The 27,974-nt window shown below is 45.7% G+C and overlaps 1 protein-coding gene across 2 annotated transcripts in view; it reads left to right on the top strand.

Annotated features, from left to right (window-relative positions):
- PRKDC (protein kinase, DNA-activated, catalytic subunit) overlaps positions 1-27,974 on the top strand; it is a 2,139,921-nt gene that overhangs the window by 1,422,442 nt on the left and 689,505 nt on the right. For both annotated transcript variants that reach the window (XM_069220133.1, XM_069220131.1), the window contains exon 63: positions 19,306-19,514. In XM_069220133.1, the coding sequence (XP_069076234.1) occupies positions 19,306-19,514 (209 nt within the window). The remainder of the gene's footprint in view (positions 1-19,305; positions 19,515-27,974) is intronic.

Genomic DNA, 27,974 nt, shown 5'->3' with positions numbered 1-27,974 from the left:
TGTATAAAGACACACAGTGCATGTAATAAAGAGAGAAGAAAAGTTTTTAGCATAGTAAAATAGAAGCACTGGATATTACATGAATATTGAGGGGGATTTGTGATTTTATATTGAGCACGGTTCCACGGAGAATGCTTTTCTGCTAGCACACCTAGCTGTAAACATTTTGCAGAAGAGAGTTGGAACACTTTGTATTGCCTGTAAAGGAATTATTAGCATGGGTAAAAGTACTTGTTAATAGACTTTTCATATGCCTTCAAACTGTAAGCATTATAGTCAAGTAGGACTCTATATAGACATTTGTCACTTTTGTGGGAATAAGGCTTACTTAGTTTGTGATCCCATAAAAGGTAGCAAAGAACACACCTATACCCGTACTCAGACTCTTAAATGTTCCAACAATATGCTAATGACAACTCCAATGAACTTTATGATGATCACAGCACCTCAGTGTCATGTTAAGGATTTTGGAGGATCCGGGCAACCATATTTTGGGGACCCTGTACGGAACAAAGTGGAATTTGATTACCCATTTTAAGCCCACATGATACCAAACAATACTAAATTATGTGTTAAATTCATACAAAAACAGTTGAAACATGTCTTGCCCTGGTTCAGAGATCCTTAAAATGACACTGGTTTTGGAAATCAATGTTAGAGGTAATGTTAGGCAGAGCGAGAAAGAGGTATAGATACAGAAAAAGGATCGACAGAAGACGAATATAAAAAAGTTAAGCTTCCTGGGGGGGCTTTGGAAGATGGGGGCTCTGGGCCATTACCCACTTTGCCAATGCCTTTAAATATCTCTCAAATATCTTTCTGGACTTACAAGACACCAGTGGTCTGGATACCTCTACAGACATTGGCCTTTCTTTCTGTAATTCTGCAACTACAACAGAAAAATCCACCTCCTTTGCTATAGTAATGTGAAGAGCAGCAGAGGTTTTAGACCCCAGCTTACCTGCTACAGAAGTCAAAAAGAAGGTCTTTAACCTATGACAAACAAGTCAAGAACCTCTCCTGCCCTTTAATAAGGGCCTCTCTGATGGGCTGATGCACACCTGAGCAAAGCCAGGATCTCGCCCACCAGGCATCAGGCAGGTAGCCAGGTGATTTAGTCCTGCCCCCAGAGATCTAGATTACCTTTGGTAATATCCTGCTCCGGAGAGCCTAATATTGCAGGCGTCCAGAAACAAGAGTTAAGCCAATATTATTTCTCAACCCCTCCCTTGCCTGATGGAGAGCACAAACATATGGAAAGGTTCACCAAATGCATGTTTTCCTCCACTAAACATGCCCTTTGGTCAGTAAATACCAGCTGACTCCTGGGAAGGTACTTGCCAGCAATTATTGAGAACATTCAGAAAACCGTACAAACTTTGTTGAAGGGTCAAGACTAGGCGAAATATTACAGTTGACCAGGCCTGGTCTCTAATGACTGTCTGGGTGGGGCAGTCATGACCATTGTGGTCCTTAGGTGCCATGCTTGCATTAGCTCAACTGGCTTCTCAAATGACATCCAGTAAACTTTAATGGACATGCCCTTTGATGGCTCTAGGCTCTTTGGAGCGAAGGAGGACTGTCACAAAGCCGGGGTTCTTTATCCTGATCTATGGCATCAACATAGCCCCAATAGGGAGGCCGCTGGGCAATGGAGCAGTGGCACTGATATGCCTACCTTCTCCTTCCAGCCAGAGCGTCCCACATTACTGATTCCAGTGGTGAAAGAAGGTCCTGACGGGGACTCATGCTGTGGACGTCCGCTGGAAGCCCTGTTGCCTTTCTGGAGTAACGAATGTCCGAAACAATAGCAGGACCGGGATCCTTTAAGGGGGCGTGTGAGGAGATGGGATCTGATAGGAGGAAAACTGACATCAGAAAAGAAGAGGTGAGCCCAGACACCAAAAAGGGAAGAGCCACGGCATGTGAAGTTGAAGAGGAAGTGTGGCAAGACATTGAAGCAAAAGATGCCTGCCAACCCGGGACCGAAAAGGGAGCATGGGGTGCCAGCCACATAGAAGGTGAAACAAACTCTGAGGTGGAAACACCAGAAGTCTCTGGCCGGCAAGAAAGACGCCGTTCAGATGTAAAGTCCCGCCAAACTCTAGGAAGAACGTGGCTCAGCCAGGTGTGTACACAAACTTGGGGAAGGTGGGGTGGAAGGGGAGGCAAAGACTTGGTTTAAAGAATTACGGGCACATTACTAACTGCCATTAAAAACCAGGCAAAGCGTTTTCTTTTTGTTTGATGCTCTCTGCCTTATTTTTGAGTATATTGTTCCCTCCTAAAATACTAACTCTCACTGAGCTAAGATTATCCAACGGGTCCTCATAGACGTTCTGAGGGAAATGCTAATTCCCCATAATACCTAAATGTATTGGTGGTCACGACACAATCAGCCCACATTAAGCACATGATGTGAATCTTATAATAAATATAAAGAGCACTTACCTGAGCCCTCTTCTTCCTCCAAGGGAAACTAGAAGAAGGGCCGTCCTGGATTCCCCAAAGCGGACTGGACCTGAGGAAATAAATGATGAAAGAACCGAGACTAAATTAATTAATTCACCTGAAATCCATTAAAACCCTAAGAAAGGATAAATAAAAAATGTTTGTTTCGCACCACCTCGGTATTCAATAGTTTCTATTATTGATCCCAGGACAAGGACTCAGCCTTAGAAAGATTGAAAGAGAGCAAAGCCACTGCCCTGTCTCCAGGCCTAGCACAGCAGTTCCCCCAGCAACTTTGCCCTTTTGAGGCTTTTGGAAGGGCTACCAGCAGAGACTTCTGTGCACCAACAGGCCTCTCAGTCCTTTCAAGGTAGAGGATGCGGATCAAGCCAACAGTGTCCAGGCACCCAGGAGCAACGATCTACCCAGACTCTTCACCACCAGTGGAAGACTGCATCACCTATCACATTCGCGGTTGGAGGCCCATCACAGCAGACCAGTGGGTGCACCAAATTGTAGAGTATAGGTACTCCCCTCACTTTCTGTCATGCCACCCTCATATGCCACTAACAACGCAGCACCTTCAGAAGGACCACGTGTCCATATTCCGAGGAGTAGTTCAAACTCTCTTGGAGTAGGTATCCATGGAAAGGGCACTGGTATCAAAGACTGGAACTGGCTGCTATTGACATTATTTCCTGTTGCTGAATAAAGATAGAGGTTTTCGTTCTTCAATCTCCCCTCAAGATGCCCCACCAACTTAAGTTTTCTCTGCCCTGGACCAGGAGACTGGTTGGTGTTGTTGGATTTACAGAACGCTTACTTTCACATCCCCCGTCCTGAAATCCCACAGACGTTACCTGCAGTTTCAGGTAGGTTAGGATCACTTTGAGTTCTCCGTGCTCCTCTTTGGCCTTTACTAGTGTATTTTGGGAGTTCACAAAGGTGGTGATGGTAGTTGCAGTCAATCTGCAGAGGTTAGAAATACCATTCTATCCCTACATCAGCGACTGGCTTCTGAACACTGACTTGCCTCAAGCAGTTGTAAACTACCTCCAGACGATGGCAGACTTACTGATTTCATTGGGTATTTCCATCAACCCAACATCTGACTCCTTCACAATAGCTCCTCTTTATCAGAGATATCCAGGATACAGTGCTCTTTCAAGTCTTCCCTTCGCTTCCACGAGTCCAGGAAGTTTGGGCCATGATCCCGATGTTTGAACCTTCAACGTGGGTCTCAGTGAGAACAACTCTAAATCTTCTCTGCCTCTTTGCCTACTGTTTCTTGCTTGTGGGACTTGACAGTGGCTCATATGGGTGCTGCACTGAAATCTGAACTCTCGGTGGGCTCAACACTAAGGGAATGTTAGAAATGTGGTCTCTGTTTTTCAGAGGTATACACCCTTGTCCAAGTAGGGACCATAATCCTAGTCAGGGTAAGTCGTAAACAATCCATATTATCCTGTGCCCACCCTATGGTAGCTTGGCACTGAGCAGTTAGGCTTAACTTAGAAGGCAATGGGTAAAGTATTTGTGCAATAAATCATGCAATAACACAGTGAAAACACCACAAAAATACACCACACAGTTTTAGAAAAATATAAGTTATTTATCTGAGTAAATTAAGGTAAAAACAATCAAGATTTGATAAGTACAAGTTGAAAATTCACTTTTGCAATGATAAGAAGAGTCTTAAGTCTTTAAGAATCAACAAATGTCTCTTTTGTGCACAAAGTACCTGGTATGCGTCAAAATTACAAATAAGAAGACCGCAGAGGAGGAGATGCATGGAAAAAGGAAGGTGGGTGTCGGATTTCCTGATGCGCACAGACGATGTGTCTATTCTTCCCGGCATGCAGTCTTGGATCCTTACTGCGTTGCGGGGTCTTTTGATGGCCAGGGACGATGGGTGAAAATCCTAGGCGTACAGGATGAAGTCATAGGTGCTGTGTCGATCCGGTGTGGCGATGCGTCGGAATTTCTGTCACACGGCAGGCGCTCCGTCAATTCCTCACGCAGGAAGTTGTGCTGCATCGTTCCTGCTCAGTGGTGAGTCGATCCGGTATGGCTGTGCGTCTAAGTTTTGGTCGCAACACAGGTGCTGCGTCAATCTCCACTCGAGGAGCCGGGCTTTGTCGCTACATTTCGGCAATGCTGTGATTCTTTCTCTGCTGGGCAGGCTGTGTGTCGATTCCAGCAGACTGTGCGTCGATTTTCGCCGCACAAGGAGTTTCCTTGAAGAAAGAAGTCTTTTGGCCCTGAGGCTTCAGGAACAGGAGGCAAGCTCTTGGAGAGGACTTATCAGCAGAGCCAGTGGCCAGCAAGGCAGCAGGGCAACAACAAGGCAGCAGTCCTTCACAGCAAAGCAGTCCAGGTGAGTCCTTTGGGCAGCCAGTTACCTCCTCTTGGCAGGTTCCCGGATCTGGTTCAGAGTGTCTGTCCCAGGAAGTGTTTGAGTTGCTGTGGTCAGGGACCCAGGTTACATACTTAAAAGTGCCTTTGAAGTAGGGGCGACCTCAAAGAGTGGTTTTGAAGTGTACAAGGTCCCCTTTCAGTACAGGTCTGTCTGCCAGGACCCCAGTAGGGTTTTGACAGTCCATTGTGGAGGGCAGGCCACTAGCTTTTGAAATGTATGTGTCAGGCCCCCTCCACCCTTCTAGCCCAGGAAGATCCATTCAGTATGCAGATGAGTGCAGGTGTGACTGGAGTATCCTGTGTTTGTGATTGTCTGGGTGAAATGCACAAGGGAGCTGTCAACCAGCCCAGACGTGGATTAGAGACAGGCTGTAAGGCACAGATGGATTTTATGTGCAGAAAAACGCTCACTTTCTAAATGTGGCATTTCTAAAATAATAATAAAAAATCCAGCCTCACCAATAAGCAGGATTTTGTATTCTCATTCTGGCCATACTAAATATGACCTGTTTACCCCTTTCTACTCCATATCTACCACTCAAACAGTATATGAGGGTAGCCCTAATGTTAGCCTATGAAAGGAGCAGGCCTCACAGCAGTGGAAAATGAATTTAGTAGTTTTCCACTACCAGGACATATAAAGCACACAGGTATATGTCCTGCCTTTTACCTACACAGCACCCTGCCCTATGGGTTACCTAGGGCCTACCTTAAAGGTGACTTATATGTAGACAAAGGGGAGTTTTTTCTCCCCTTCTGTGTGTGCAGTTGCATTTACCACTTCGACTTGGCATTTTAAAGTACTTACCAAGCATTAAGCCTTTGGCAGTGCTGCAGGCTCACTAGTACCATTCAGTTTAAAGGCCCTGGGTACATGTAGTACACTTTACTAGGGACTTACAAGTAGATCAATTATATGGTACGAACCATTGTTACCATGTTTTAAGGGAGAGAGCATATGTACTAAAGCACTGGTTAGCAGTGGTAAAGTGCACAGAGTCCTAAAACTACCAAAAACAGTGTAAACAAGTGGAGGGAGGCAGGCAAAAAGTTGGGAATGACCACCCTAAGGCTGTCAGATCTAACAGAGAAACCTTTGGATACCATCCAGGTGTTGGAGAATACTATAAAAGTCCTACATTGGTGGCTGCATGACTGCAATTAGACCAGTGATACACCCCTGTCCCTACTCCACCCAGCGATAACAGTCCTGACAGATTCATTGTTGCTGGGTTGGGGAACTCTTCTGGGAGAGAGGTACAAATCAGAGGATTCAGTCTTCAGTGGAGACTCTCCTCCACATCAGTATTCTGGAATTGAGTGGTCCATTTGGCACTAAAGGCGTTCTTCCTGAACTTTACGGGGCAGTGGGTGCAGGTACTCGCAGACAACACAACCATCATGTTGTACTGCAACAAACAAGCCGTGGTGTGTGGTTGTGGGTCCTGTGTCCGGAAGCTCTCCATCTCTGGAAGTGGCTGAACGCCAGGGCATGTCACAGATTGACAAACAACTGGACGGATCTTCAAACTCCAGTACGGACAGTCTTAGCTGACGTTGCTTATCAGATCACAAACTGTAATTGCACTTGGAGGTGTGTAGGGTATTTTCTGACAAAGGGGACAACCCTGGTTCCGATATATTCCCCACTGCAGAGGACGTGTAGTGTCCAAGCTTTTGTGCGCTCCCAACACCCGAACCCGTACAACATACAACTCTGTGCATAGAGATTGAACAGAGACAGTTGATGGCTTTTGATCTCCTTCACAAGGTGGTTGATGTCATTCTTGCAGCCAGGCTTTCTTCGACGAAGCCTAAATTTGCTGGACGCTGTGGAACATTTGTTGTTTGGTGTCTTTGTGTTAAATCCAACCTTTACAGGTAAGGTTATCCAACATTTGATTGTTTTGGCTCTCCTCAGCTCAGCAAATCTTTGCTGTGGCAATAATTAAGGGTTATCTTTCAGCCCTTTTGACCTTTTTGCATTTGATAGATCATTTGCTTTTCAAATCAGCTCTTGTAATGCGTTTGTTGAAGGGGCTGGTCCACCTGTTCCAGCCAACACTTTTTATCTGATAAAGACTTCTAGTTGCAGATTCTTTACCTTAGAATTTCCCCTAGGCATCAGACTGGATCAGGAGATTTTTCTTCCAGCAATACCCTTTGCATGTCGGTAGGTGGCATCGGTCGAATCTGCGGCGTCGTTGGCTTCGTAGTCGCTGTGATGAGGTCAGGAGTAGTACATAGACGCCGCCTCAGCGCAGTGAAGTTAGTTCTTTTCTTTCCAGGCCACGCGCTGATCTGGAAAGAGCTACCCTGGTCTCTTTTTAATCGACTTTGACCCTTTTGTTGAGTTTTTTGGTGCATCAAGGATGTCCCCGAAGACCGGTTTCAAACCGTGCGAGGACAGACACCACATGATGTCGGTGACTGATCCGCATCGGGTCTATTTGTATTGCTTGGAGCGCGACCACGACCCAAAGTCGTGCTCCGAGTGCCGGGCCTTGCACCCGAAGGCCTTGAGGGAGCGGTCCCTCAAGCTCATGGCGGCCCAGCGCTCGACTCTATGTAGGTCCCGGTCTTGCTCGAGGGGAAGGTCTCAAGACCGCTCGTGTGGCCACCACCATTCTTCTTCCTCAAAGTCGTCGGGACAAGGTAAGAAGAAGTCAAAGAGGCCCGTCACCCTTCGACTTCACCCCGTCGCTCGGCTGATGTGACGCGGGAGGAGTGTAAATTCCTGAGGCCTCCGTCTTTGGAGCCTGCTTCTGGGTCCGCTCCGCGATTTCCTGAGTTTCCGGGAGGCAGAGCAACCCCTGCCCAATTGAAGGAGCTGGGTCTGCGGAATAAATTCCTGTCCCAACACCCCATGCGTGAAAGCCTTGTCATCCAGGCATCCTCTTCCCCGGGTGCATTCCCTTCCGCAACCCCAGATAGGAAATCAAAAAGGCTGGAACAGTTTGGGAAGAAGATATTTTCTTCCTCCAGTCTTGCGCTGCGGTCTGTGAACACTGCATGCCTTTTGGGCCGCCATACCCACTGTGGGATATGATCGCGCAAGTTCTGCCGCAGATACCGGAGGAGGCCTGTGCTATCATCTCCCAAGCTGTCACAGATGGGAGAAAGATGGCAAAGTTCACGATCAGATGTGGGCTGGACATGACCGACTCTCTAGGTAGATCGGTTGTGACGACGGAGGCCTTGAGGCACCACGCCTGGTTGCGTACTTCTATTTTTGGGGGATGATTTGTGGTAGGTCACGAGCACTTTCAATTTACCGTGCTCCCCTTTGACTTACCAGCGCCCTTTGGGTGTTCACGAAATAGATGACGGTGGTTGCTGCTTTTAGGAAGCTGGCTACGTATATACTATCTCAAAGTGAGAGATAGTGTGCACATAGTCCCGGGGTTCCGCAAGAGGCTTGACCGAGGCAATAATAGATAATACTAATGCTCTATTTGTGGTAATGTGGTAGTGTGGTCGAGCAGTTAGGCTTAACAGAGGGTAGTGTTAAGCTTTTGTTGTACACACGGGCAATAAATAAGAACACACACAATGACTTAACTCCAGGCCAATAGGTTTTTATATAGGAAAATATGATTTTCTTAATTTATTTTAGAACAACAAGATTCAAATTGCAGGTAAGTACATTAAATGTAAGGTACTTTGCATAGGTATAACTAGAACTGTGAATGAAAACATTATTGTACACAGTTTGGCATAAAATGGCAATAAGCTATTTTAAAAGTGGACACTGCAAAATTCAACAGTTCCTGGGGGAGGTAAGTACAGGTTAGTTTTTGAGGTAAATAAAGCACTTACAAGTTCAGTTTCCAGGTCATAGGCAGCCCACCATTGGGGGTTCAGGTCACCCCCAAACACTCAGCAGCATAGGGCCGGTCGGGTGCAGAGGTCAAAAAGGGGCCCAAATAACATAGGCGCCTATGGAGACTAGGGGTGCTCCGGTTCCAGTCTGCTGCAGGTAAGTACCTGCGTCCTCTGGGAGCAGACCGGGGGGGTTTTGTAGAGCACTGGGGGGGTCCCAAACAGGCACACAAAATACACCCTCAGCGGCACAGGGGCAGCCGGGTGCAGTGTGCAAACAAGGTGTCTGGTTTTGTATAGAAATCAATGGAGGGACCCAGGGTTCACTCACACGATGCAGGCAGGGCACAGGGGGGCTTCTCAGGCCAGCCACTGACTGGGCAAGGGTGAGGGCCGTCTGTTGGTCATTCCTGCACTGGGGGTTGGTTCTTCACGGGCCTGGGGGCTGCGGGTGGAGTGCTTCTTCCAGGCGTTGGGTTTCTTTTTTACTGGGAAATCGCAGTCAGGGGGTTCCTCTGGATTCCCCCTGCAGGTGCCGTCGTGGGGGTGCAGGGAGGCACCCCCACGACGGCACGTCGTTGGAGTCGCCTGGGGGTCCGCTCTGCGGCGTTGGTTTCTCTGGATTCAGGCCACAGGGTGTCGGGTGAAGAGAGGTGGGGACTCATGCTTCTGGAGTGAGGTGAGAGTCCCTTTAAAGATGGTTTCTTCTCTCTGCTTTAGACAGGGTCACTGTCCACAGGAGTTTCTTGGTCCTTTGGAGTTGCAGGGCAGTCCTGTGAGTCGGCAGATGCCGCTGGGCCCACAGGATGTGTCGGTATTGCAGGTTCTTTGAATCAGGAGACAGGTCGGTAGGGCTGGGGCCAAAGCAGTTGTCGTCTCCTCCTTCTCTGCGGGGTTTTCAGGTCAGCAGTCCTTCTTCTTGTTAGGTCGTCAGGAATCTGATTTCCTGGGTTCAGGGTTGCCCCTAAATACTAGATTTAGGGGTGTGTTTAGGGCTGGAGGGCAGTATCAATGGCAAGTGTCCCTGATGGTTGCTACACCCTCCTTGTGCCTCCTTCCTTTGGGGAGGGGGGCATATCCCTAATCCTATTAGGCTACATCCTTCAAAGCAAGAGGGAGGATTTTCTAAGGAGGGGGGGTCACATCAGCTCTGGTCACCTTAGGGCTGAGGGGGTGACTCCTCCTTGTTTTACTCATTATCTCATCCGGACTTGCTGCAAGTTGTCGGGGCTGTGTCCGGGGGGGAGGCATCTCCACTAGCTGGAGTGCCCTGGGGCGTTGTAACACCAGGCTTGAGCCCTTGAGGCTCACCACCAGGTGTTACAGTTCCTGCAGGGGGAGGTGTGAATCACCTCCACGAAGGACAGGCTGTGTTCCTGGTCACAGAGTGCACAAAGGCACTCGCCCCATGTGGCCAGAAACTAGTCTGGAAGTGGCAGGCTGGCAGAGACCGGTCAGCCTATCACTAGCAGTTGGGCTGGCATACAGGGGGCAACTCTAAGATTAGCTTAGAAACTGCAGGGTCATAGTGCTCATGCAGCTATGCCCTCACCTGTGGTATAGTGCACCCTGCTTTAGGGCTGTAAGGCCTGCTAGAGAGGTGACTTACCTTTACCAAAGGCAGTCGGTTTGTGGGCATGGCACACTGAGGGGAGTGTCATGTCGACTTAGTCTTTTTCTCCCCACTAGCACACACAAGCTGTGATGCAGTGTACATGTGCTGAGTGAGGCGTTCCCAGGGTGGCATAATACTTACTGCAGCCCTTAGGGCCCTTGATACCAAGGGTACCTTTTACAAGAGACTTAAATGTGTTCCAGGTCTCTGCCAATTGTGGAAACAAAGATACAGTTTTAGGGAAAGAACACTGGTGCTGGAGCCTGGTTTTCAATCAAAGCTGGCATTAACACTTGGCAAAAAGTGGTGGGTGACCATGCCAACAGTGGCATTTTCCTACAGTACCCCATTTGGGCTGATGCACAATTGTCCATTACGGCTACTTACTTTCAAGACATTTTCTTGTTGTCATCTCTTCTGCTCGCAGACTGAGTGACCTTCAGGCTCTTTCTTTAAATCCTCCATACTTGTCTATGCACCCTGACAAAGTGGTGTTACGCTGTAAGGCTTCCTTCCCAACATCATTATGTCTTTTCATGTTGGCCAATCCATCACCTTGTCTACTTTTTACGCACCCCCACATCCTTTTCATGAGGATGAGAGACTCCACCGCGTTCTAACTGGATAGTACTAAAGATTTCCGGGTGGACATTCAACTCTTTGTTGGATATGTGGGTGTGAAGAAAGAGAAGGTGGTGCCAAAACGTACCATCTCTCTATGGGTACTTCTTTGCATCAAGATGGGCTACGCTTTGGCCAAGAAGCAACCCCCCTGAGGGCTTGCATGTTCATTCCACCACAGCAACTGCTGCTTCAGCGCGTTAGCATGCGGAGTTCCTGTCCTGGATATCTGCCAGGAAGCTACGTGGGCATCCTTGCATACATTTGCTAAACATTACTGCTTGGACAGTCAGGTCTGTCGGGACGGCTACTTTGGTAGTTCAGTCCTCCAGGACTTTCTAATATAATATTGGTTCGCAGCCTACCTCAGAGGTTGGTATTGCTTGGGTATCTATTCTAAGGTAAGGAATCTGCAACTTGAAGTCTCTATCAGATGAAAAAGTTACTTACCTTTGGTAATGATATATCTTGTATATAGATATTCTAGTTGCAGATTCCTGGCCGACCTACCCTTCCTCCCTGCTTGCGAACTGATTTCTAGGGACAGGGATTCCCCATTCAGGGCCTTAGCTCTGGGGCACCAATCTCAGTGTTCTTTGCAGCTCTGTGCTTTGGCGTGGAAGGTTGTGAAGAGAAACTGACGTCACTGTGATAAGGCGGTGTCTATGTATGACTCCCAACGTCATCACATTGACTGCGACACCAGTGACGCCCGAGGAGTCGATAGACACCACCTACCGACCCGCAAGGATATTGCTCAAATAAAAATTTCCAGATGCTGTCAGACGCCTGAGGGAAATTCTGAGATAAGGAATTTTAAGGTAAGGAATCTGGTACTAGAATATGTCTCTACCAGATATATTGTTACCGAAGATGAGTAACTTGTAAGTTATGGCACAGTGAGACCTCAATTTAGTTCTCATTACCTGATGTGAACTCCCTTAGTTTAGTCACATGCAGAGCTGCTCTCTACATCGACTTACCTTAAAAAATGTATTCCTCATGGCCATAACCTCTGCCCAGCAAGTGAGTGAACTCCAGGCCTTGTCCATTCAGCAACCAGAGATATTGTTCTTTCCAGTCAAGTTTTTCCTCTGATGAAAGCGGCATTCCTGTGGAAGGTAGTTAAACCATTTCACGTATGACAGTCCATCACATTATGAGCCTTTTGAACTCCTCCCCACCCCTCCAAGGAAGGTTAATGATAGAGTCCTGACCCAAATGGATTGTTTTATGCATTAAGATCTGCAATGGGTTGGCCACAAAACAGCCCCCTGAAGGTTTGTGTGCTTATTCCACCAGAGTGAAAGTTGCCACTATGGCACTAGTGTGTGGTGTGCCAGTCTTGGACAGCTATCAGGCAGCTATGTGGGTGATGGTACTAACGTTCACAAAGCATTACCGCTGGGACAACAGGGCCCTGTGTAAGGGGCATTTTGCCCATTCTGTCCTTCAGGATTTCCTGGTCTGAACCATTCCGCAGACCCAGCATCTAGGGAGGTGGTACTTTGGTATCTAATCACAAGCTGAAGATTCTGCTCTTAGAAGTCTGTCAGAAGAACAAGTTACCTACCTTTGGTAACTCCCCTTATGGTAGCAACTCAGTTTAACCACAGATTCCTCACCGACACACCCTCCTCTCCACATTTTGTAAAATGGATTCATATAGTCCACTTATAAGATCCCAATCTAGAGCGCTGCACACTGACAAATTCTGATTTCTATGGGCCCTATGTCCGATAACATAAAAGCAGTGTTAGAAATGGGGTCTTTGGTTGACAGTCAGTTTACCCCCCTGTCCAAGCAAGGACCCTCACTCTAGTCAGGGTAAGTCACACACAATCTAAATCATCCTGTGCCCTCCCTCTGGTAGCTTGGCACTGAGCAGTCAGGCTTAACGTAGAAGGCAATGTGTAAAGTATTTGTGTAATAAATCATACAATAACACCATATAGCACCACAAAAATACACCACACAGTTTTAAGAAAAATATATAATATTTATCTGGATAAATGCAGGTCAAAACAATTGAAATGCAATAAGTATATGTTGAGATATCACTGTGAAAGTGATATAAAGTGTCTTAAGTCTTTTAAAAGCAAACAGTCTCTTTCAAGCACAAAGTACCTGGTTCGCATGCAAAATCTCTGCAAAGATCCGCAGAGGAGGAGATGCGTAGAAACAAAGGGGGTGTGCGTCGATTTCTCGGGCTGCACCCTGCGATGCGTCATTTATTTTTTATGCAGGGACGGCTGCGCGTCGATTTCCGGCGCTTGGTCGTGGATTCTCTTCGGGTTGCAGGGTTTTCACAAACCCCAGGGATGATGCGTGGATTTCCTGCGCTGGCAGGATGAAGTCACAGGAGCTGCATCGATTCGGTGGGTGTTGTGTCGAATTTTCTACCGCACAGCAGGTGCTGCGTCGATTCCTCTCTGGAAGTTTGGCTGCGTCGTTCCAGCTCGGCTGTGCATCGATTCGGTGGGCGTGCGTCAAATTTCCAGTCGCTACACTGACGCTGCGTCGATCTTCTCGTTGCGAAGTCGGGCTGCATCGTTCTGGTTCGACGTGCGGTGCGGTGCAGGCTGTGCATAGTTTCTGGCAGGCTGTGCATCGAATTTCGCCGCACAGGAGGTCTTCTTGTAGAGATGAAGACTTTTTGGTCCAAAGACTTCAGGGAACCGGAGACAAGCTCTATCCAAGCCCTTGGAGAGCACTTCTTCACCACAGCCAGAGAGCAGCAAGGCAGCAAGGCAACAGCAAGGCAGCAGTCCTTCACAGAAAGCAGACAGGTGAATCCTTTGGGCAGGCAAGCAGTTCTTCTTGGCAGGATGCAGGTTCTGGTTCCAGTTTCTTCTCCAGGAAGTGTCTGAGTTGGTACGGGCAGAGACCCTGTTCAAATACCCAAATGTGCCTTTGAAGTGGGGGAGACTTCAAAGAGTGGCTTAAAAGTGCACAAGGTCCCCATTCAGTCCAGTCCTGTCTGCCAGGGTCCCAGTAGGGGGTGTGGCAGTCCTTTGTGTGAGGGCAGGCTACTGTCCTTTGGCATGCACATGTCAGGCCCTCCACCCTCCCAGCCCAGGAAGACACATTCAAAATGCAGATGTATGCTAGTGAGGCTGAGTAGCCTGTATTTGGGGTGTGTCTGGGTGAATGCACAAGGAGCTGTCAACTACCAGCCAGACGTGGATTGTAAGGCACTGAAAGATTTAACTACAGAGAAATGATCACTTTCTAAAAGTGGCATTTCTAAAATAGTAATATGAAATCCAGCTTAATCAGTAAGCAGGATTTTAAATCATCATTCTGGCCATACTAAATATGACCTTCTTACTCCTTTCAGGTCAGCAGCTACCACTCAAACAATGTATGAGGGCAGCCCCAATGTTAGCCTATGAAGGGAGCAGGCCTCACAGCAGTGTAAAACAAATTTAGGAGTTTTACACTACCAGGACATGTAAACTACACAGGTGCATGTCCTGCCTTTTACCTACACAGCACCCTGCCCTATGGGTTACCTAGAGCACACCTTAGGGGTGATGTATATGTAGAAAAAGGGGAGTTTTAGGCTGGCAAGTACTTGTAAATGCCAAGTCGAATTGGCAGTGAAACACACACAGGCCTTGTAATGGCACGTCCGAGGCAAGGTCAAGGGGCTACTTAAGTGAGTGGCACAATCAGTGCTGCAGGCCCACTAGTAGCATTTAATCTACAGGCACTGGGCACATATAGTGCACTCTACTAAGGACTTACAAGGAAATTAAATAGCCCAATTGGGTATGATCCAATGTTACCATGTTTAAAGGGGGAGAGCATATGCACTTTAGCACTGGTTAGCAGTGGTAAAGTGTGCTGAGTCTTAAAACCAGCAAAAACTGTATCTAAAAAGTGGAGGGAGGCAGGCAAAAAGTTAGGGGTGACCACCCTAAGGTTGTCAGGTCTAACAGGCAGAGATCAGAAAGAAACTGACATCACCATGGGGAGGTGGTATGGATGTAATGGCCCTGATGTCACACTCTGGGGGGAATTGACACACAGCAGCATAACACATGCAGGAATTGCTTTTAAAAATCTTGCAATTCAGTCTGACACCTGGGGGTATTCACAAGATGAAGAACCTACAGTTAGAGTGGCATTCTATACAGCACATGTAATTCTCCATAATGTGAGGGGGGAAAAAACAAACAGAAGGCTATTTCATGGAAAATGGATTGTCCACAATTAGTACGACAACAGGAATTCACACATTCTTTCAGAGGTTGTAAAGAAATGCCTCCTTGGCATGCTTACCCCCTAAATTTTTGCCTTTGCTGATGCTAAGGTATGATTTGAAAGTGTGCTGGGACCCTGCTAACCAGGCCCCAGCACCAGTGTTCTTTCCCCAAAATGTACCTTTGTCTCCATATTTGGCACAACCCTGGCACTCAGGTAAGTCCCTTGTAACTGGTACCCCTGGTACCAAGGGCCCTGATGCCAGGGAAGGTCTTTAAGGGCTGCAGCATGTCTTATGCCACCCTGGGGACCCCTCACTCAGCACATGCACACTGCCGCACAGCTTGTGTGTGCTGGTGGGGAGAGTGCCATGCCAACCTCACACTGCCTGTGGCATCTTTGAGTGTGTGTTCCCATTTAGTGCCTGTGTGTGCACAACAAATGCTTAACACTACCCTCTGATAAGCCTAACTGCTCAACCACACTACCACACATAGAGCATTAGTATTATCTATTATTGCCACTATCAACCTCTAAGGGAACTCCTGGACTCTGTGCACACTATCTCTCAGTTTGAGATAGTATATACAGAGCCAGCTACCTACACCTGGTCTTCAACTTCTTGCGGAATTCAAGAGAGAAGGAGGCTGTGATGTGGAGTGGGATGCTGTTCCTCGCCTTAGGACCAATATAAAAGAACGCCTGACCTCTTGTTCTGGTTCTGCATATTCGTGGGATGTGTACAAGTAGGAGTCCTCTGGAGCAGTGCTATCTGGGTGGTTGTTTGAAGAAGATGCAACTGTTCAGATAGGTGCTGTAGGAAAATGGCTCCCTGTTGCAGTTACTCTCCACTTTTAGCCTGATATTGATGCTGACTGGACTGAGAAGTGTGCTGGGACCCTGCTAACCAGGCCCCAGCACCAGTGTTCTTTCCCTTAAAAATATACCATTGTTCCACAATTGGCACACCCTGGCACATAGATAAATCCCTTGTAAAAGGTACCAGTGGTACCACAGGCCCTGTGACCAGGGAAGGTCCCTAAGGGCTGCAGCATATGTTGTGCCACCCTAAGGGACTCCTCACCTAACACATGCACCCTTCTATTGTAGATTTTGTTTGTTGGTGGGGGGAAAAAGGCAAAGTCGCATGGCATCTCCCTCAGGATGCCGTGCTTACAAAATACTGCCTGTGGCATAGGTAAGTCACCCCTCTAGCAGGCCTTACAACCCTAAGGCAGGGTGCACTATACCACAGGTGAGGGCATATGTGCATGAGCACTTTGCCCCTACTGTGTCTAAGCAAAACCTTAGACATTGTAAGTGCAGGGTAGCCATAAGAGTATATGGTCTGGGAGTTTGTCAAACACGAACTCCACAGTTCCATGATGGCTACACTGAAAACTGGGAAGTTTGGTATCAAACTTGTCAGCACAATAAATGCACACTGATGCCAGTGTGCAATTTATTGTAACATACACCCAGAGGGCATCTTAGAGATGCCCTCTGAATACCTACCTGACTTCTAGTGTAGGCTGACCAGTTTCTGCCAGCCTGCCACACACCAGGCATGTTGCTGGCCACATGGGGAGAGTGCCTTTGTCACTCTGTGGCCAGGAACAAAGCCTGTACTGGGTGGAGGTGCTTTTCACCTCCCCCTGCAGGAACTGTAACACCTGGCGTTGAGCCTCAAAGGCTCACCCCTTTTGTTACAGCGCCCCAGGGCATCCCAGCTAGTGGTGTGGTATCTTTGGGGTTGTCTTGAACCCCCAACGGTGGGCTGCCTATGCCCCAGAACTGAGATTTGTAAGTGTTTTACTTACCTGCTAATCTAACCTTTACTTACCTCCCCCAGGAACTGTTGATTTTTGCACTGTGTCCACTTTGAAAATAGCTTATTGCCATTTTTATGAAGACTGTATATGATATTGCTTTTATTCAAAGTTCCTAAAGTACCTTACATTTAAAGTGTTTAATGTAAATCTTGAACCTGTGGTTCTTAAAATAAACTAAGAAAATACATTTTTCAATATAAAAACCTATTGGCCTGGAGTAAGTCTTTGAGTGTGTGTTCCTTATTTATTGCCTGTGTGTGTACAACAAATGCTTAACACTACCCTCTGATAAGCCTACTGCTCGACCACAGTACCACAAAATAGAGCATTAGAATTATCTATTTTTACCACTATCCTACCTCTAAGGAGAACCCTTGGACTCTGTACACACTGTTTCTTACTTTGAAATAGTGTATACAGGGAGTGCAGAATTATTAGGCAAGTTGTATTTTTGAGGATTAATTTTATTATTGAACAACAACCATGTTCTCAATGAACCCAAAAAACTCATTAATATCAAAGCTGAATATTTTTGGAAGTAGTTTTTAGTTTGTTTTTAGTTTTAGCTATGTGAGGGGGATATCTGTGTGTGCAGGTGACTATTACTGTGCATAATTATTAGGCAACTTAACAAAAAACAAATATATACCCATTTCAATTATTTATTATTACCAGTGAAACCAATATAACATCTCAACATTCACAAATATACATTTCTGACATTCAAAAACAAAACAAAAACAAATCAGTGACCAATATAGCCACCTTTCTTTGCAAGGACACTCAAAAGCCTGCCATCCATGGATTCTGTCAGTGTTTTGATCTGTTCACCATCAACATTGCGTGCAGCAGCAACCACAGCCTCCCAGACACTGTTCAGAGAGGTGTACTGTTTTCCCTCCTTGTAAATCTCACATTTGATGATGGACCACAGGTTCTCAATGGGGTTCAGATCAGGTGAACAAGGAGGCCATGTCATTAGATTTCCTTCTTTTATACCCTTTCTTGCCAGCCACGCTGTGGAGTACTTGGACGCGTGTGATGGAGCATTGTCCTGCATGAAAATCATGTTTTTCTTGAAGGATGCAGACTTCTTCCTGTACCACTGCTTGAAGAAGGTGTCTTCCAGGAACTGGCAGTAGGACTGGGAGTTGAGCTTGACTCCATCCTCAACCCGAAAAGGCCCCACAAGCTCATCTTTGATGATACCAGCCCAAACCAGTACTCCACCTCCACCTTGCTGGCGTCTGAGTTGGACTGGAGCTCTCTGCCCTTTACCAATCCAGCCACGGGCCCATCCATCTGGCCCATCAAGACTCACTCTCATTTCATCAGTCCATAAAACCTTAGAAAATCAGTCTTGAGATATTTCTTGGCCCAGTCTTGACGTTTCAGCTTGTGTGTCTTGTTCAGTGGTGGTCGTCTTTCAGCCTTTCTTACCTTGGCCATGTCTCTGAGTATTGCACACCTTGTGCTTTTGGGCACTCCAGTGATGTTGCAGCTCTGAAATATGGCCAAACTGGTGGCAAGTGGCATCGTGGCAGCTGCACGCTTGACTTTTCTCAGTTCATGGGCAGTTATTTTGCGCCTTGGTTTTTCCACACGCTTCTTGCGACCCTGTTGACTATTTTGAATGAAACGCTTGATTGTTCGATGATCACGCTTCAGAAGCTTTGCAATTTTAAGAGTGCTGCATCCCTCTGCAAGATATCTCACTATTTTTGACTTTTCTGAGCCTGTCAAGTCCTTCTTTTGACCCATTTTGCCAAAGGAAAGGAAGTTGCCTAATAATTATGCACACCTGATATAGGGTGTTGATGTCATTAGACCACACCCCTTCTCATTACAGAGATGCACATCACCTAATATGCTTAATTGGTAGTAGGCTTTCGAGCCTATACAGCTTGGAGTAAGACAACATGCATAAAGAGGATGATGTGGTCAAAATACTCATTTGCCTAATAATTCTGCACTCCCTGTATACAGAACCAACTTCCTATAGAGGTGTTCTGAGATCTCGTGTTTTCTCAAGTTTTGTGATTCTAAATACGTAAAGCTTTGACTTGTGACTTCTTATAGAACAGACTGCATAACAAAATGGAAGGCATACCTGACATGGATATATTTTTTGCTGCAAAGCTTAACTTAAAGAAACAATCCTTTAAAGTATTCTACATGCAGATTACACTTGTTTCTGCATAAATGCCAGATTATTGTGTTAAATATATCTTGATGGTATTACCAATACACCTACACCAGTCTCTCATTCTGCTAATTGTTTGTGTATGATACCAGTACATGTATAATTCATAGTCATTGTGGCTATTTTGTTCGCAGGACATGAGCTACCAACACAAAGAACTCCTAAACCTGGATTCAGCAAATGTGAGTACTAGCTGCCTCGCTAGTCTTCAACAGCCAATGGGTATATTGCTACTTGAAAAAGCGTTGCTCAATTGCACCTTACCAGAAGAACCTCCAGCCAAGAAAATGCGTAGAACAACTGAATTCCCCTGTGATGTTGTCAGATGGATTGAACTGGCCAAGTAAGTTTTAGTGTAAAGACGTACTCTGTGCAGGGCGTTACCATGCCTGAAGTGTTCTTTCCAATGCAACGTTACAATTATAACATCAGATAGAAAAATATCACATTCACTGACCAACACAGGAAAAAGATGTCACAAAGCCACCAACACAGTGCTTTGGTTAACTATAATTGCAAGACGAAGGGTCTGTTGCTGTCTTAGAAAATGTGTAAGCAACTCTTAAAAATACGTGGACATGTGCCTCTAACACCCGAATCACAAGCTCGGAGCTCATAAAGCAACCAGATATTGACCAGAATACAGTGTTCAAACATAATATAGCAGGATCACACATATTCCAAACTCTGATTGAATTTGATTCTAGCTCCAGAATTACATGAAGAGACACTTCCAGAAAGCCAACAGCTTCCCGGAGCCATATTAGTGGCAGACAGTTGGTTTGCAAATGTCGATTACTTATCATAACATTATTTGCAACTAATCATTAATGAATAACAAAATAGCAGTGTTCATAACCCTCATTATAAATTGAACACTGCTACAAGGCCAAATTAATGGCAGATTGTTTGCTGTACAAACACAACATAACTATAAATGTGGGTACAGTGTTCTGCTACAGTAATAAAAAAAAATTGCAATAAATGTGCCCTCATGCACCCAAAGCTGAAATTAGGAGCAGGAGACTAAACTTTACGTCGCTGAGCATAAGAAGCTGATGTGAAAATCTAAACCCCTCGCAGTAAGAATTAAGAAACCAGACTTGAGCAAAGGCCTGTTCCTGTTCATAGTTGAGGTCCAAGATGCTCCAGAAGTGCAAGAAAGCTAAGCAGTTCTCGATCCCATACCTCCACTTGAAATCAAGCAAGAGCACTCAAGGGCATCAGTCAAAAAGGTCATATCACACAATCGACTCTGATCTGGTCCCATATTTAATCACAGCATTCCCAGAATTCTCCAGTTCCCTCTGGCACGTAATTAGGCCCTACAGAGCAGCAAGGGTCTTCTGCTGGACTTCACTGGTGGGTCCTATGTTGTTGTCAACTGACCCTGTTTGAATTGTTCCTGGGCCTGTACTGACACTGATTCAGCCTCCCACCTCAACTCCTGGTTCCTTCCAATGTGCACCCCGGACTTCGTTCTGATGCTGGTCATGGGCTTGCTGCAGACCTACTTCACAGTACAAGATTACAAAATCGCAATCAGTCCGTATGGTGCTAAACTCAAATCCTCAGCTTCTGCCTTAAAGCTAGTACTATCAGAGAAGGCGGCCCAGGAAACATACTCCAGCCCATTGTGATCATATTTTGTGACAAGGCATCATATGTCGGTAGGTAAAGTTACTCCTAATTTCTTTCTGACTCACCCTCCTAATACAAAGTTGAAACATATTGATGCCTTTGGAAAGAAAATGTTCTGATGGCTACTTCTAACAGAACATTTGTCAGAACATTCCCAAGGTGCCAGACTGGATCTGAAGATTTTTCATAGCAGTTCTTCTGCGCACCACTAGGTGGCCCCTTGCTGCTCAATTCTGGCTCTGTAATGCCCTGGAAGTGACAAAGTAGATCCACGTATAGGAGCCACTCCAGCTTGCTCCTTTCTTTTTGTATCCTCTATAGCACACGAGGAGCTCCACTCCCATAAATGTTGGTTCCCCAACTACATTTAAACTTTTCACAGTCTGCTAGGAAATTATGTCCACACTGAAAACTACATGATAGAAGCTGTGCCGTGATTGCAAGAAGTAGATGTGAGTCTCAGATCCACTTAAGGTGTGTCTTTGGTGCGTGGGCAAGGAGCACAACTCTTAAGTTGTGTGATCAGTGCACCCTTATGCACCCAAAGACAATTTGATACTGTGCTGCTGCATGTCGGTGAGAACAACAATTAGTTGTGGCCTTTGTGTGGGTTCCACTCCTGTTCCAAGTCACTACCCAGACTCTGTCCCAATCACACAGTCATTCCCGCAGCTGATTCACTTCCCCCTCAGTCTTCCAGTAAGTCCAAGTCCATAGAGAAGCATACAAAATGTGAGCTAGACTCAAACCCATCCCACTACTCTGACTCCAAGGAAAGGGTGGAGTGCTTCAGGATTTGTGTCACAATTAGTATAGGTTGCTAACTACTGAGCAGATTCCTCAGTTGATTCCCCCTATGTTCCCAAAGTTTCCCAAGCCATTGTTGACTCCACAGCAAATTGAGGCCTTCATAGACACCATGCTGCAAATATCCAGTGCACTTCTGGCTCTCTCTCTGGTACGTCTTCAGTCTGAGTTTCTGCCAGTAGGCCCCACCCCGCACTCCCTTCCGGTGACATTTGTCCAGCACCATGGTATCTACTACTGGGTGCAAAGTAAGTCAGGTCTGCCCCTGCCCCACAATTCATGTCAATTCCTGACACTGGTGTTGGTGCCACTGGCACAGAAGGATGATCTGTTGCATAAGCCTACTGTGGACCCCGAACTGCCATCTGCCTGACCTCAAACGACGTTGCATTACAAAATTGCAACCAGTCAGTCATGCAGCCTGACTAACCTTGTTCCTCTACCGTGTCATAGCTGTCAGCAGGGGCTCCATTATGCTCTTGATTCTGACTCTGTGCCAGAATATGCTGATCCCCAGGATGTTGCTGATGATGGTGGCAGTTAGGGGACTGGCTTGCTCACTGATAATACCTTGACTTACAAAATGCCAGTGGGCTTGACACCTATCCTGAGACTGAACTTGACTTGCTACATGGGCCACCAATGCAAGAAAGTGTTGTCTGCAGCGGTGACCCGGAGACCAGCTGAAGTATGAGTGTTACAGTTGCCATTCTTGGAGACTAAGACAAATGATTTGAAATACTACAGTCTGGGCCAGCAACATTTGACCCATTGCTCCCATTTAATGATTCTCTCACAGATACTCTATTGACTACGTGGTTGAAACAATGTTCTTACACACCTGTGAACAGGTAGAGGGCTAGATGTCATAGACAGCCATCTGGTGACCCAGATTTTATCACAAAGAACCCTGCCCCAAAGAGCCTTATATTGTATGCATTGGCCAGCAAAGTGAACCGTAAATCTTTTGACAAGCGAATGTTTTCCTCTGCCAGCTTAAAATTGTGATCCATAAACAGTCTCGGTTTCTTAGGCATATACACAGTTTCTTTATGACATGGCCAATGAGATCCTTACCAGCAGTGCTGATTTATTGAGGTTCCTTTGGCCCAGGGGGTACATAATAGGATACACACTACCAAATAGTTTATCCATACAGGCTTGGATACAACAGATTTCCTTGGCAGGGCAGTTGGTACCAATGTGGCCTTTCATCAGCATACATGGAAGAGGTCCACAGGGTTTTGGGCAGTGTGCATGTTTCACTGATGGACATGTCATTTGATAGGTCCTGCCTCTTTGTCGAGAAGGCAGACTTCGCTATGCAATGCTTTAAAGATAGTAGAGCTACAGCGCGTTCCAGAAAACTATTTGTGCTCCAGTTTCAGAAAGTTATAGGCTACTCTACATAGCGGGTGAATGGAAAAAGAGACCTCACCACCTGTGATACAGTTGACAACCCTGGGCTTTCGAGGGCAGCAGACGGAGTACAGGCTAGCATTTGCATCAGTCTTCCAACTCCTTCCCTGCTACAATAAACAACAAACCACTTCAGTTTTCCCTCAGTGGCTCATGCCCACCCAATTGGAGCAGGATACAGCACTTACTTCCGGGTTGATCCATCACATCCAACAGATGATTCTTGCAAGTTACTCAAAACTGTTATGCCCTACCTCTTCTTTGCTTTCTGTCCAATGTCTCTCCCACACTAGAAGGAATTTCAGAGCATTGTCTGTCCATCCTATTGCAGTAGATGCGACTGTTACTCTTACTCTCCACAAGAGTAGTTAAGAAAGTTATGCACTCGGATAAAGGTGGGAGTTGTTACTGTCAATATTTTCTCATTCCATTGGACCTCTGACCCCTGAACGCCCTTTTGCAGAATCTATGTATTTCCGTACCTGGCTACTGAGGGCGGGCCTGCCACAGTCCTTTGTGGTCCACGACTGTGGGTCTTTGATATAGTTGGATTTCATCAGAAAGAAGTCTAAGTTCCACTTGATTCCCTAGCAGAGGTTTACATTAATTGGAGTAATCCTGGATACCGTGAAATTCAGGATGTTCCCTTTACCACTATGAATCTTGGACATTCTGACTCTGATGTTTCACACTCATTCTTGAATGTAGGCAAGGGCAGCTCTGCGGTGTCTTTGCCTCTGACCCTGCGGGTTCCTGCCTCCTCCTTGTCAACAGCGCCAGATGGCACATGCAAGCCCTGCAGCAGAACCTCAAATCAAAGAATGCCCAGCAGCAAGACGACTTTTCTGACACCGTCCAGCTCTTGGGGGAAACTGCTCAAGAGCTGCATGGGTGTTTGACCAATTACAAATTGTCCTCTGGCAGGCCATTCTCCATTTCCTACCCAGTGTTGACAGTGATGTTAGCCTTATCACAGGCAGGTCCCTGAATGCCAGAGCAGACAAACTGAGTGGACATTGTCTGGCATATCAAAAGTGGAGCCTGCATCCCAAGTTGGCACAGGGCATCTGCAACCAGTGGGAAAACCCTGGCCTGATCTTTTTGCTACTGTCAAGGACACAGTGTCAACAATGTCTGTGTGTTGTTTGTTTCCATAGGAATACTTGTAGGTGCATTCCAGCTAGAATGAAACTAGTGACTTGTCAACACTTTCCCGCTGTTACATATCCTGCCCTTAGTTCAGAATAACACCAGGCACAATGGGGCCCATTTCATCCTGGCGACTCTGGATTAGGACAGGAATGTGTGTTAGTTGGAGCTCCTGAGCATGAACATCTGTCCCTCAGTCATGCTACCACTTTGGGAGGACCGTCGATCCAGCTGAAGAGCAGAGTCTTCTATCTGAATTTGTGCAATTTATACCTCTAGGTGTGGATATTGAACAACACCAGTTAATTGCTTTTGATCTATCCTGGGTGCTGGGATAAGTTTGCAACGTAGGATATTGGCCGGAACACCAGCAAGCTACAGGCGAAACTGTCAGGCATCCTTTTATTTGTGTTGTCTTAATCCCAGCACGACCTTTCAATGGGCACTGTAAAACGTTATCTGTCGCCTCTTTCAGGCCTTTCTACATTTGCTGGCCCAGTCGTCCATCTTTAAATTACCTGTTGAGATTGGGGGTTGTTAAAGGTCTGACACATGATCCGTCGTTGTCATGCCGCAGCAGGACGTTAATTGGGTCTTAACTTTCTTCATGGCTATAAAGCCTTTGTATAGTTGCTTGCTGGTTCTCTTGACCTTGAAAACTGTGTTCCTCGTTATGATTGTCAATACTTTGAATGAGTGAACTACAGGCACTTTAAGTGCTACTGCCCTACACCACATTTTTCCTGAACAAATTAGTTTGGAGGACTCAGGCAACTTTCTTCATGGCTCTCTGCCATGATGGGAAATCCATCACTCTACGAGCATTCTTTGCCCCATCATGCCTCAAAAGACGACAGGTTCCATCAGTTGTACCCCAAAAGGGCTTTAAGTTTTTATGAAGATTTCATCAAGGACCATCAAGTAAAGGATTAGCTTTTTTAGGGATTCTCTGGGGTAAAGAACGTGTCGGCTGTGCTCAAAATGACCTTGTCAGGGTGGATAGCCCCCTGCATTAAGATAGGGTCCTTAATGGTCAAGAAGCAGCACTCTGAAGGTGAAAGCCCATCCCACCTCTGCAAAGGCGACTGGCACTACTTCTTTCATGCTAGGTGTGCCTGTCCATAACATCTGCCAGGCTGCGACATGGGTATTTGTACATTTGTTTACAAAGCACTACTGCTTTGATACTAGGTCTGAAGAGAAGGACTCTTGGCCAGTTCGGTTCTGCAAGAGTGTTTGATTTGAGTTCTTTACACAAACCCTTCCCTTTGGGAGTTCACGCGTTGGTATCTATTCTAAAGGCGAAGAATCTGGTTTAGAAATATCCTTCATAAGAAAAAGTTATTTCCCCTCTTGTTGATAGTTTATTTTACAACAGATACCCCACTGCCCTTTTCTCTGAAGTGAGCTCGGGGACACCATTAATAAGATCCAAGATAATAGCTTGGCACATTCTCATCTGCCATGTGTTCAAAGTGCTTTGCGTCTGAGTATGTGGAAAGATTAACGAACTGAAGCTGCATGCTGGGATGGTGCTTATACCTGGCTATGCGCTGTCATTTCTGGGGTTGTGCATAGTAGCTTTGGAGAAATGTAGTACCGTCTATTGGCACACAAGAGCAATGCCGTAAAATTCTTTGGATCCAGTCTGACACCTGGGATTCTCTCAAGCTGAAAAATGTGTGATTAGATAGAGAGTCCACCAGAAGGAACATTACCGAATATAACTTGATTCTTGCTATTATGTTGATTTGAAAAGAGCTGCTGTCTCTCCGAAGGGGTGTCCTGGCACTGTGTTGGAGGCCTATCCTGATCCAAAACAAAATTAACATTGTTCTGAAAAGCCAGGTTTTGAGTTTTTCAAGAAGATTATAACTGGAAAGTTGATATAGCGATAGAGAAACGTTGTACCAGCTTTTAGCAGTGTTTCATAGGAACAACCGACCACTAGTTATAATACAAGTAAATTTCAGAGTGACAGCGAGGTGGAGGTTGGCTGACCTCAGAGTATAAATAGGATGATTGCAGGAGAGTTTCTTGTTTAAATCAAGAGGAACAGTGTTGTGCAGCGCCACACGAGCAAAGCAAAGAGTTTTCAAAAAAAGCTTTATTATGCAAAGGAAGCCAGTGTGGGTTTTAATATCCATAGGAACGAAAGAACATTCAGACCTAACATAAAATTTTCAAGATGGAAAACCAGGTTATTGTAACATTGTTGTAAGATTGTTGATTTGGGATGTCATTCAAAGTTTGTGGTCCAAGATTATACCTATGTTTCTGGTGGACTTTGAAGAACAAGGGGTGCTGCCTAATTCGTTTGGCCTGATAGAGGGCCAAACAGAGGCATGTTCACAAAACGTGATGCTCTATGTCTAGTTACTATTTAGCCTCGGGCTATTGTTCTGCATTCCCCCTTATTATAATGGATTTCACGCAGGAGCAAAAGTGAACTCTGGTAGCTGTAGTATTACTTGAAATGGATACATTGATCTGCGTTTCATCAGTTTATGAAACTGTGTTAAAAGCAAATTATTTGGCCACAGCAGTTAGAGGAGAACTGTACGTGTAGGACTCTTAAATGAACCCTAAGGCATGCCACAATCAAGATGGATGGCTTAGGACTGGTAAGTAGTCAGAAAGACAGTGAGTTCAACGAGACAGGAAGTGGGGGCCTGATTAAGTGCAAGTAGGCACATACCTATCTCGAACAGCTGATTAAAAAGATTAGCATCACAAATTATATCAAATGTTGTATACAGATTTGCAATTTGATCAGCTTCACAAGCAGTTTCATAGGAAATGGTAGGAGAGCTATTGGACCGGTATTTAGACAAACGAAGATCTGCAGCGGGGCAACAACAAGGTTCATTTCTAGATTTCTGGGACCACAGCCGAAGACAGATTGATTGTAAAGACAGACCAGTGTAGGCCTTAAATCACTGAAGCCCTAAGAATAAATATGGTGTGGACAAGGGTCTGGTGGGGATCAGACTTGATAGAGCACATTTCTTGCTAGCTGTGTCTAAGTCTAATAAGAGAAAGTCAGTCAGCAGAGCCTGTTGAGAGCTGCTGATTTGAGGTTAGGAAAAGTCAAATAATCAAGCTGGGTTGTGGATCAAAACGAGACTGAATCATCTTGATTTTGTCAAAGAAACGCACAGAAAGGGTAGAGCAAAGTTGCCATGAGGGTTGCACCATCACGATGCAGTTCTTAGGCCGTGTGAAAAACTTAGTGATGGCAGTTACCCTGAAGAGCTGGCCCTAATGTGGTTGGTGATAGAGGCACAGTGAGCGGTTTTTATATTTGTTGAAGCTTTTTCTAAATATGCAGTTGTGAGTGAAATTATTTTTGAATACTAATTTCTTTTTCTGACGAACATAGTCGTAATTCATAAATTAATATTGTTGCACTTCAAACAATTATATTTGAAGTGTGTTTATTATGCAGGACACTGACCTAGTTGATTATTTTCTTTAGAGACCATGTTCATAATGTAACTTTCTGAAGAACACTTCTACTGGAAGTTCTGATGGGGGCTTGCTAACACTCTAATGTATGGCACTTTGTCTGAAAATGTTTTATGTTGTGTTACACATTTCCAGACTGCGTTGTTGTTGTGAAAGCTAAAGGAAGATTTTCTCTACTTTAGAAATGGTTTAGTGTATAATATGTCTGTGACTGTTCTGATTTGTCCAGTATGTATTATCACTAGTCATGCCATGAGGCATTTGCAGTTTTAGCTTATTACGTATACGTAAAATGTGTCTAAAAAACCCTTGTTTTTGA

This window comes from Pleurodeles waltl, chromosome 2_2 (assembly GCF_031143425.1).
Source record: "Pleurodeles waltl isolate 20211129_DDA chromosome 2_2, aPleWal1.hap1.20221129, whole genome shotgun sequence".
NCBI lineage: Eukaryota > Metazoa > Chordata > Amphibia > Caudata > Salamandridae > Pleurodeles > Pleurodeles waltl.
This window is presented reverse-complemented; position numbering and strand designations above follow the sequence as displayed.